Below are 12,264 nucleotides of genomic sequence, written 5' to 3' on the forward strand. Positions count from 1 at the left end.
CCTTCACCTCCTTGGAAAGAAAATAAACAGTCCGTTTATAAAAGGTTGGGTTTGCCAAATTGAAGCCTTCAGATCTTTTTTATGTTTTCATTCTTTTTTATTATTTTTATTTTCAGCTCTAGGTTCAAACCTTCTTGCTTTGGAAATACATAAAAATTGCTCAACTCTTCCTGGAGGGGGCTTTTGTCATGCTCTTCTTTTGTGAACATCAGCCTAGTTTCATCAGGACTTAAAAGTGACAAATGAGATTAAGATTAGGGCTCAGGAGGTATTACAAGACAATCTCTCATTTTGACGAGAGCAATTACTTCTCTCAGGCATACTCCCTCAGTTTCCCTCAGCTGTTATGTGGGCACTTCGGCTGGGATTCATTTTGAACTAGCTCCAGGGCACTGAGAAGAAAAAAAAAGCAATGCACCTTGCAGAGTCAGCTCGTCTGCACTTTCAAAACACAAAGAGAGAGAAGTGGCTTAACAACCAGGAAACGAGGAAAAGCAAGTAGCCGTGGAGAGAGGCAATCAGGATGTAGACCAATACTCCTGCCTAAAGGTAAACACATAGGAGGAAAGAAAAAGGAAAATCAATGGCAAGTGGAATGAGCATTTTGGCTTCAGAAACAAGGCCCCAGCATGAAAACAAAATGAGGCCTGGGGAAAGATATGATGGAAGCCTTTGAAATATTTGCCTAGCCTTTGCCCTGGCTCTAAGGTTGTGTTAGCCAAGTTATGGAACAGTGGTGTGTCTCTTCCAAATTTGCTTTGAACTCAGTGTTCCAGAATCACAGCTATCCTGAAGGCAGGGAACATATGGGGGAATGAAGTATCAATCTCGGTATATGTGCAAGATCATATTCCATCTTCATTTCTTCTAAGCAGCATCGCTGAAGGTTAATCCCTTGACTTCTAGTTTAGTCATCCGTGTTCAAAGAAGACCTTCATGTTCAAAGATGATGCTATCGATCATAATTTAAGTGATATGTAGATATAACTGAGAGAGACTGGGTGTGAACAACAAGTCTTTCTGAACCTGGGCCTACAAGAATGATTTGCTGTGCTCTCAAACCTGCCATTGGCAATATCTGACATTGTTTTCAATTCTGTCTCTTAGTAGCCCAACCCATTTCTGACTGCCACCTGCCCAGGTGACCTGCTCCCGGCCTCTGTCGTTGCAGTCCACAAATGAGCTACATCATCTGCAGTTCTTCACCATGTCTTTAAAATTTTCTCCAATCCTACATGGCCATCCTCTGCCTGAGGAAGCCCTGCACCAAATGGGTTAAGAGCAGTCTGCTTGGGTAGCCTGTTTTCGTCCATTCCCCTCACAAGTCCCATCCTTTGAGGTTGATTTGAGACCAGGTGCAGACCTAGGTGTTCCTCTAGGCCTTGGTTCCTCTCTTTCTTAATTGTGCCCCTCTTTGCCCCCACTTTCAATAAACTACATTTCTATCTGCTCTTAGAACAGGAGATCGGGCCTAAAAATGCAGTGCTACTCTGAAACTTGAACTCTCTGATCAATCAATCAATCAATCATATTTTGTTTGAGCACCTTTGGAGTACTAAACACTGGACTAAGTCCTGGGGAGGGTACAACAGTAAAAAGTGACAAACAATCTCAAGGGGGAAATAGATGAAAATGATTTGCTGATAGTGAAATCAGGAGGAACAACAATGATAAAGCAGGAAGCAGTATGATTCATTCATTCAGTCACATTTATTGAGTGTTTACTGTGCGCAGAGCCCTGTACTAAGCATTTGGAAAGTACAATTCGGCAACAAATAGAGGCAATCCCTGCCCACAACGGGCTCACAGTCTAGAAGGGGAGGGGGACAGACATCAAAACAAGTAAACAGGCATCAGTAGCATCATTATAAATATAATTATAGATATGTACACATCATTAATAAAAATGAATAGAATTATAATTATAAATATATACACAAGTGCTGAGGCAGGGTGAAGGGAGGGTAGAGGAAAGGGAGTGGGTCAGGGTAATGGGGAGAGGAGGGGGAGCAGAGGAAAAGAGTGGCTTTGTCTGGGAAGGCCTCCTGGAGGAGGTGAGCTTTCAGTAGGGCTTTGAAGGGGGGAAGTGCGCTAGTTTGGCAGATTTGAGGAGGGAGGGCATTCCAGACCAGAGGTAGGACATGGGCCAGGGGTTAACAGCAGGACAGATGAGAACGAGGCACAGTGAGAAGGTTAGTACCAGAGGAGTGGAGTGTGTGGGCTGGGATATAGGAGAGAATGGAGGTGAGGTAAGAAGGGGCAAGGTGATGGAGAGCTTTGAAGCCAGTAGTGAGGAATCTTTGCTTGATATGGAGGTTGATAGGCAACTGCTGGAGATTTTTGAGGAGTGAGGTGACATGCCCAGAACGTTTCTGTAGAAAGATAATCCAGGCAGCAGAGTGAAGTATAGACTGAAGTGGGGAGAGTCAGGAGGTTGGGAGATCAGAAAGAATGCTCATGCAGTAATCCAGTTGGGATATGGGATATGATGAGGGATTGTACTAACATGGTAGTGGTTTGGATGGAGAGGAAAGGGTGGATCTTGGTGATGTTGTGAAGGTGAGACTGGCAGGTTTTGGGAACAGATTGGATATGTGGGGTGAATGAGAGATCATAGTCAAGGATGACACCAAAGTTGTGGGCTTGTGAGACAGAAAGGACAGTAGTGCCTTCCACAATGATGGGAAAGTCAGGGAGAGGACAGGGTTTGGGAGGGAAGATAAGGAGCTCAGTCTTGGACATGTTGAGTGTTTGATGGTGGGCAGATATCCAGATGGCGATGTCCTGAAGGCAGGAGGAGATGCAAGCCTGGAGGGAAAGAGAGAGAGAACAGGGGAGGAGATGTAGATTTGGGTATCATCATCATCATCAATAGTATTTATTGAGCGCTTACTATGTGCAGAGCACTGTACTAAGCGGTTGGAAAGTACAAATTGGCAACATATAGAGACAGTCCCTACCCAACAGTGGGCTCACAGTCTAAAAGGGGGAGACAGAGAACAAAACCAAACATACTAACAAAATAAAATAAATCAGCATATATCAGGGTATCATCAGCATAGAGATGATAGTTGAAGTCATGGGAGAGAATGAGTTCACCAAGGGAGTGAGTATAGATGGAGAACAGAAGGGGGCCAAGAACTAACCCTTGAGGAACCCCTACAGTTAGGGGATGGGATGGGGAGAAGGAGCCCACGAAGGAGACAGAGACTGAATGGCCAGAGACATAAGGGAAGAACCAGGAGAGGATGGAGTCTGTGAAGCCAAGGTTGGATAACATGTTGAGGAGAAGGGGATGGTCAGCAGTGTCAAAGGCAGCTGAGAGGTCAAGGAGGATTAGAATAGAGTAGGAACCGTTGAGAATGAATCACTGGAGAGGAAGACCTATTAATATTATAATTCATTTTTATCAATTAGTAATAATCAGTATATATCAGCATGGCTCAATGGAAACAGCACGGGCTTGGGAGTCAGAGGTCATGGGTTCAAATCCTGGATCCACCAATTGTCAGCTATGTGACTTTGGGCAAGTCACTTAACTTCTCTGTGCCTCAGCTACCTCATCTGTAAAATGGGGATTAAGGCCGTGAGCCCCACGTGGGACAACCTGATCATCTTGTGTCCTCCCCAGCGCTTATATCAGGGTTTTGTACATAGTAAGCGCTTATCAAATGCTTCTTAGAGAAGCAGCATGGCTCAGTGGAAAGAGCATGGGCTTGGGAGTCAGAGGTCATGGGTTCAAATCCTGACTCCAATTTACTTCACCTGTAAAATGGAGATTAAGACTGTGAGCCCCCCATGGGACAACCTGATCACCTTGTAACCTCCCCAGCGCTTAGAGCAGTGCTTCACACATAGTAACTGCTTAATAAATGCCATCATTATTAATAATATATAAAAGTCTACATTTGTACATGAGTGCTGAGGATAGGAATGAATGAATGAATCAATCAATCAGTGACATTTATTGAGCATTTTCTGTGTGCAGAGCACTGTACTAAGCCCTTGGGAGAGTACAATACAACAGAGTTGATAGACATATGCCCACGATGAATTTACAATCTAGAAGGGGAGAAAGACATTAACATAAATACATAGATTGTGGAAATAACCAATCAACGGGATTTACTGAGTGCTTTCTATGTGCAGAGCACTGTTCTAAGCACTTAAGGAAATATTCAAGAGTTAAGATCATGTGTTGGGCAGACGCAATTCAGGCATTTTGAATTGGGGGAAGATTTCCAGGATGAGATGAGATTTTAGGGTGTTGGTAGAGCTTGTTGGCACCAACACATCCAGGATGTTCCCCAAGTTGTATCTCTCCACCAAGAGTCCAGTTTTCACTACCGGTCAGGCTTCTGCACTCCATACTAAGCACTCCATCCTTATCTCAGGGCTGAACCACATGCTCTAATTTCCTTCGGAGACTTGTTGCTCCTGAGAGGTCTTGGGAGCTTCCTCCCTCAGGTCTGAACATGAAATGAGTGGGTCTTTCTGGCTGCTCTGCTATTCATAATTATAATAATTGTAGGCTTTGTTAAATGCTCACTATGTGCCAAGCACTTTGTCAGATACAACAAAATCAGAAGAGCAACATGGCCTACTGGAGTCAGAGGACCCAGCTTCTAATCTCAGGTTTGCCATTTGCCTGCTGTGTGAACTCGGGCAAGTCATTTAAATTCTCTGCGCCTCAGTTACCTAATCTGTAAAATGAGGATTCAATACCTGTTCTTCCTCCTACTTAGACTATGAGTTTCAAGTGGGACAGGGACTGTGTCTAACCTGATAAACATGTATCTACGCCAGTGCTTAATATAGTGCTCACCATGTAGCAAGTGCTTAACGAATTCAATAATAATAATATCAGACATAGCCCCTTTTCCACATCAGACAGAGGTTCTACATCTTCGCTTTTGCCACATATTTGATCTGAGGTTTTGGTGTCGGGCTAATTTGGCAGAGCCGATTTATCCTACTCTAGCGCAGCCCAGGAGGGGGTCAAGGGAGGAAAACCTTCCAAGAAAACAATAAAGAGCTTGAGGTAATGAATAGAATGAATAGATTCAGCTCACCCCTTGGCCTCCAGCTCCCAGCCCTGGAATCTTTGGTGTAGGAGGGGACACACTTCTCTGAAAGGGGGTGGCTTGAAGCTGCAGAACAATACTGATCAGTTGGATGGTTTTCTTTTTAACCAGCCTAAGAAGTGTGAATTTTCTGGGTCTTCTTTTCCTGCCTCTTAAGCCATGTCTGGGCCCTCAAACCTGATTTTCCTGGAAAATGCAACCCTTTCTATAGCACTATCCAAATAACTTAGACCCTGGCTTCTTTTTAAACCTCACCCTTTGTTCGCTCTAAAAACCCCTCAGTTTGTTCCCTTATGACAAAATGATTCCATGCCAGGCAACATATATTGTTATACTGTTATAGCAATAGCAATGCATAACAATACTTTTATTGTTATATTGTTATAGTGTACTCTTCCAAGTGTTACTTCAGTGCACTGCACACAGTAAGCATTCAGCAAATATGATGGACTGACTAACATACTCTGGTGGCAAAAATGGTTTCTCTCCCAGAGGCTAAATCAAGAAACCTGAAGAGAAAAAATGTCTGCTTGTCATTAATAATAATTGTGTTTTTGTTAAGTACTTACTATGTGCCAAGTAGCGTAGATATGTGCCAAGCACTGGGGTAGATATAAGATCACGAGGTCCTACATGGGGCTCACAGTCTAAGTAGGTGGGAAAACAGGCATTGAATCCCCATTTTACAGATGAGGGAACTGAGGCACAGACAAGTTAAGTGACTTGTCCAAGATCACACAGCAGACAATTGGCAGAGCAAGATTAGAACCTGTGACTCCGGTGCCCATGCTCTTTCCTCTAGCCCACACTGCTTCACTAGAGATCCTGAACCTTTAAAATAGGACTTATCTTCCGGTAAATGGAAAGAAGGACCAACAGAGAAAAGGCTAAGTATTATTCATGTTTCCAGGTTTAGAAATCTTAGCTTGACTTCTGAGTAACTCTGGACATTCCATTGAAATGTTCCAGATGTCAGACTGATGGATTAAAAGTCACCCTGAAAAGAACTCAGAAAGGCAGTTGGGCAATAACATCATAACTTGGTCTATGTGACACTCCAGTAGAATGGTTCCTACTATTAACACTAAAATAATAATGATAATAATAATAAAAATAATAAAAAGCATTTGTTATGGGAATGTGTCTACCAACTCTGTTGTACTCTCCCAAATGCTGAGTACAGTGCTCTGTACACAGTAAGCACTCAATAAATACCATTGATTGATTAATTCAGTGCTTATTATATGGTAAATTCTGAGATGGGTACAATATAATCTCTGTTCCACCTGGGATCACCCTCTATGAGGTAGGGACAGCAGGTGCTTCCATTCCCATTTTACAGATGAGTAAACTGAGACACAGAGTGCCTTGGGTCTTCTTGCAGTCCACACAGCAGACCAGAAGCAGAGCTCGGATTAGAGCCTAGCTCCCCTATCTTCAGAAGCAGCATAGCCTATTGAAAAGAACCTGGGCCTGGGAGTTAGAAAACCTGGATTCTAATTCCAGCTCCACCATTTGTCTGCTAGGTGTCTTTGGACAAGTCACTTAACTTATCTGTGCCTCAGTTTCCCAGACTGTAAGCTCAGTGAGGGCTGGGAATGTGTCTGTTTACTGTTGTACTGTACTCTCCCAGGTGCTTAGTATGGTGCTCTGCACACAGTAAACACTCAGTAAATACTTCTGAATGAATGAAATGGGGATTAAATCCTACTGTCTCCTATTTAAGACTGTGAGACCCTTGTGGGACAAGGACTATATCCAACCTAATTATTTTGAATCTACTCCACTGCTTGGCACACAGTAAGCACTTAACAAGTACCATAATTACCAATACCAGTCATGTTATATATTCTTATATCTATATTTGTTCTACTTCCTACTACATATTTTTGTTCTGCTCCCATTTTTTGTAAGTCATTTTCATCTACTTGCCTCCTTCATCAGATTGAAAGCTCCTTGAGGGCAGGGGACATACATGTCTTGCTACTGCTGTGCTCTCCCATGCATTTGACCTGAGGGTAACCAGATTGTCTCAGAGTGGAAAAGTGGAAAACCAGTACAAGAAAGAACAAGATGCTACTGGAACTTCTGTAAAATCCCATATTTTCCATTAAAAATTATTCTTCATTTTGTGGTTTCATTTTTTCCCCCTCTCACGAGGCATTCAATAAAGATCCTGTCAGGTCCTTTAATGCCTTTTGACTTAAATGATATCTCATCTAAATGCCTCATTCTCTTATGACTACGTTAGTGACTGCTCACTTAATAGCTTTGTCCCCTTTAGCAGATCTTTCCCTTCCAAAAGTTTGACCTTACAAGTGATTTAACCCCCACAAATCCGACCAGCTGATAAAATCATTTGACTAAATAGCTAGCACATTTGGATTTATTTTCTCTCAACTCTTCCTGTGTCAAATGGGCTTAGCTGACAAGTGAAAAAAAATTGACAGCTATTTTCTACCTGTCCACACCACTGGTTCCCATGAGCACCTGACCATCAAGCTGGATTCTGCTTCATACATCATCACAGCACTAACGATTTGGGACCCAGAGCTCAGCTGGTGGTGCTATTGATGATCTGTGAGGCAGGAAAGAACATCTGCTACTCTCCAGGTTCTTTCCAGGGGATGTAGGGTGGCAAAGCCTCTGTTCAATTCAAAGCACAGCCTCGCTCGGTGACTGCATCTTCTTATTAGTCTGAACACATTGCTCTTTATAATGAGGCAGGAGCAGTTTCCAGAATGGATTTTTAAGCCTCTATGGCATCTTTCATACTATCTGTGGTCATTAGGAAGGGCAAATTTGGCTGGGACACTAGGGTTATGTCATCCTCCTTTGGAAAGGGAGCCTATTAAGTGTGGGGGCTTGATTTGGCATCCTCTTCTGAGTAAGAGTCTCTACTCTGTCACCCCAGTCCTGCTCACATTGTCAGTTCTTGAATGGGCGCTTGATCCTGCTGTTGAGGCCAAGAAACCACAGTACGAGGAAGGCTTTATGCTCCAGGCTTCCTCATGAGGAGAGCCATCTGTCCCTTCTTGCCTTCCAGGATTCGATCAATAGTATTTACTGAGAGCCTGCTGTGTGTGCAGAACCCTGTACTAAGCACTTGTTAGAGTCCACTACAATTACTAGACATGCCCTCTAGGAGCTTACAACTGAGCAGAGGAAAACAGACACTAAAATAAACTACAGAGAGGAGGAAGAAAGGAAAGTAGCCGTGCACACGAGTTGGAGCTTAAGTAATAGTGCGTAGAGTTTGATTTGCACGTGTTAGTATGTATTAATACGTCTGGGAATTCTAAGGGTGAATTCCAAAGCAGAATGCCCTTTTTGGTGTAGGAAGACCTGGTTCACGCATTCATTCAATCGTATTTATTAAGTGCTTACTGTGTGCAGAGCTTGGAAAGCACAATACAGCAATAAAGAGAAACAATCCCTGCCCACAGCAGGCTTACAGTCTATAGAGGTGGAGACAGACATCAAAACAAGTCAACAGGCATCAATATAAACGAGTAGATGCTGCCTGGAAGCAGGTTTACCTGTCATGACAATAGGATTTGAACCTGGGCCACTCTGACCCTCAGGCCTTTGAGCAACCAATCAAGTTGGGCTGACCGTTTAGAACCACGGCCTGCTGCTGGAGAGGATGAATCAACCTCCCCTTACTCTCGCTCCGAACAAATGACAATAGTTTGGCAGCATCAGGTGTATTAATAGCGTTGTCATTTTAACCTCAGCCTTCACCTTTTGTTCCTGTATGGAATTATGAATACAAGGAGGGGGGCATAATCCACCACTGATTGATTGAGTGGAGTAGTTATGTTGGTGGTGAAATCAATGCGGACTGTTGATGGACTCTTAGGTTATCAGCAGACTAAACATTGCAACAGTGTAAGAAAGTGCTGTTGTGGGTCTCCAGGGAGCTGTTCCATGATTGTGTTTTTTGTGTTGTTGTTATTGTTTTTGTTGTAGGTATTTTGCTTTTACTTGGCATTTGTTAAGCACATGCTATGTGCCAAGAGCTTTACTAAGCGCTGGGGTAGATAAAGATAACCAGTTTGGACACAGCCCATGGCAGACACGGGGCTCACAGTCTTAATCCCCATTTTACAGATGAGGAAACTGAGGCACAGAGCAGTGAAGTGACTTGTCCAAGGTCACACAACAGACGAGTGGTGCAGCTAGGATTAGAACCCAGGTCCTTCTGCCCCCAAGGCCCATGCTCCAACCATTAGGCACACTGCTTCTCTAGTCTGTGCTTCTGAATGTCTTGTCCTACTATCTGCCACACACTTTCATACCAGTCAAGGCATAGCTTCTGCACACTCCCTTAAAAAACAGTATTGGATTGCACATTCAGTTTTATGTGCCTTAAAATATGTTACATAAGCACATACATGTGATGAATGGATTTAGCCTGATTATTCTATATAAAATGATCAGCTGGAGAGCCAGGTGTTTTAAACAAATACCTATTGCAGGTGATGTTACCTGGAGAGGGGCAGCAAGCCTATTTAAGTTCCTGCGGCAGCTACTCCCAGGCATGTCTGAAGAGACAATGCCAGAGAAGTATTTTGACTAGCAAGTTGACCTTGTTAAGCTTTATTACATAAAGCGAGAGCAAGCAAGATCTTTACTGGGGCTAATGAATTCCATTTTCCTCTCTCTTTAAAGCTCGGGCTTACAGTTCTCTGACACAAAATGGCATGTTTTCCTTTGTTTTGGGAGTCACCCCTTGTCAGCAGGGCAACTGTAACTTTTTTAAGGGTCTTCTTTGAGGTTGGCAAGGCAATGGAATCTTAACTCTTGCCTAGCCTCAAGTGCTGAGATCTTCAGAAAATGCCTGGAAAAGGGAGGGACTTAGGACCCTGGAGTGGAATCTTTTTAGCATCACTTTCTCCCACTCTGTCTGTATGTCTCTTCCTCTCTCTTGCTTTCTGCTCCTTTTTTTGCCAAGGAGTAGGTTAAGAAATGCCCAACTTTTATTCCTATCTTGACAAGGATGTAGAAGGGAAGATTGCCAACCTAAAAACAGAAAAAGGACCAGGTGGTGTTGGGGGAAGCTCGGGCAAGAGGAAAAGATATAGAGAGAGGATGAGGATCTGTGTACCTAAAGCTGCAATATCAACCGGTGGGGTTTCTGGTGCCGACGGCTCTGCCTACCCCACAGGGCTCGGGAGAGACAACTAACTGCTGTGTTTGGGGAGAGGACAAGTCAAACTGGGGTTGGGGGGGACCTCTTCTACAAGGATCTTGGGTATTCAGGCTGCTCCTAGAGAGGGCATGGCACAAGAGCCCGTTCTCAACTTGCTGAAGAGAAAGATGCTTTGCAGAACACACTGTTTATTTTCATCCTTCTGAACTTGGATTCTCCCATCCGTTACTTCTTTCTCTCTCTCGCTCTCAAAAAAAATCCTATTCTTTGCTGTCTTCTATTTCCATCTTCTTTTGATTTCTACAAGTGTTTTCCTCTCTCCATAGTAGCTCCCACAGATCCCAGCTGCAGCTCATTTGGACAGATGTGATTTTTGGTTTGGGAGCGTAGTGAGAGGAAATCAGGGGGCCAGCAAGATTCTCAGCAAACCCTCTGAATTGCTTCTCTTTATGTGGACGTCTACCAGAGAAACGATCTGACTGTTGCCTTTGAAATGGCTGGGAAAGTTCTCCTGATATACCTGACTATCTACCCTGCCCTCCAGATCAGGTGAGAATGCTTACTTGGCTATTTAACCTCCTCAACCTCCTCCTCCTGTTCCCCCACCCCGCAACCCTTCCCTCAAGCCCTTTTAATTAATCCCTCAACCTCTATCTCCCTCCCTTCCCCCAGCCTTTCCCCAGCCCCGTTCTCATTCCCAGAAGGTGAAATCTGTGCAGTACCCCTGCTGCTGCCTACTTGCTCGTGATGGCCTCTGCCCCTGAGGGTCATTGCCTGCCAGGTGACAGAGAAGGAGTTGATATATCTGGAAATGTCCTTTAACATCTGAAGGAGGGAGGAAGAAAGGTTCTTAGGAACCACTGTCCTGAGCCAGGGCTGGATTGATACTCTCCCTCTTTTCCTCCCTCCCTCTCTCCCTCACTCCTTCCCTTTCAGGAGGCACAGCCTCTGCCCCTTCGGGCCTCTCCTTATCTAAAAAAATCCAACCCTTCCACAAGGACCACAGGCAAGGTCAGGGTCCCTTTCCCACCCCCTTGCAACCCTCCATGCCAGTCGGGGCGGAGAGAGAGCAGTGTGGCAACATTGAAGGCCCTTTCCAATCTCTCCTGCCTGGTTTGCTAGGGAATGGATTTTGCCCCATTAACCAAGGGGCTGATTTAGGAGATGGTAAGGCGGTAGTGGGGAATAGGGGGATTGTTACCAAGCTGTGTGGGAATGTCAGACTGCACAAGCTCATATTCACATTTCTTTCTCTCTCTCTCTCTGTCTCTCTTCCCCCCCCACCCCCCCACTTCTCTCTCCTTTCTCTCCCCCTCTCTCCTTGCTTTCGGGCCAAGTCAGTTCCTCCCCCAAGGCTGCTTGCCGCCTCCACCGAGCCCGCCAGAACCTGGGCGTCCTGGCAAGGAGCAGAGAGTTCTCTTCCCCAGCTTCGCGACACGGATGTTGTCTAAGCCTCTGGGGGAGGGTATTTTTTTAAGTCATCTCTGATTTCTAAAGCAACGAGCTCAGAATAGATTTTGATTCTCAAAAAGTCAAAGCAGCAGGTTTTCTTTCAGTTCTTTCCTTTCTCTCATTCCCTCTTTGGGTCTTTTGAGTTTGCCTGTGAAAAAGAAATAGATCCTGAGCTATGCTGTTGTTTCTTTAAGGAAAAACAAGGTCTTTCACTCCATATAGGTTATTTTCAAATGCTGTCCAGTCTGGACTTTCCTTTCACACACTATTGTTTTATTTTTCCCAAATTGCCTCGTTTCTGTTGGACACCTCTATTCTGATGCACCTGGGGTACAAGGTTGGAGAGATGGGGGAAGGTGAAGACTTTCAGATTTGAAAGGCTGGGGAATTTAATTATATTTATGTCTGTCTCTAGAGTGTAAACTCCTAATGGTCAGGGAACCTGTCCGCCAACTCTGTTGTCCTGTACACTCCCAAATACTTAGTACAGTGCTCTGCACACAGTAAGCACTCAACAAGTACCCTCCCTGAGACCTCCTGGCTTATCTTGAGGGCAAGTGAACCAAGACTATC

General features: G+C 44.3%; 1 protein-coding gene across 2 annotated transcripts in view; it reads left to right on the top strand.

Moving 5' to 3' along the window:
* The first annotated feature begins 10,033 nt into the window (after positions 1-10,033).
* GABRE (gamma-aminobutyric acid type A receptor subunit epsilon) overlaps positions 10,034-12,264 on the top strand; it is a 69,669-nt gene continuing 67,438 nt past the window's right edge. For both annotated transcript variants that reach the window (XM_038748221.1, XM_038748222.1), the window contains exon 1: positions 10,034-10,788. In XM_038748221.1, coding sequence (XP_038604149.1) covers positions 10,733-10,788 — 56 coding nt within the window. In that variant the 5' untranslated portion in view covers positions 10,034-10,732. The remainder of the gene's footprint in view (positions 10,789-12,264) is intronic.

Source organism: Tachyglossus aculeatus, chromosome 6, assembly GCF_015852505.1.
Source record: "Tachyglossus aculeatus isolate mTacAcu1 chromosome 6, mTacAcu1.pri, whole genome shotgun sequence".
Taxonomy (NCBI): domain Eukaryota; kingdom Metazoa; phylum Chordata; class Mammalia; order Monotremata; family Tachyglossidae; genus Tachyglossus; species Tachyglossus aculeatus.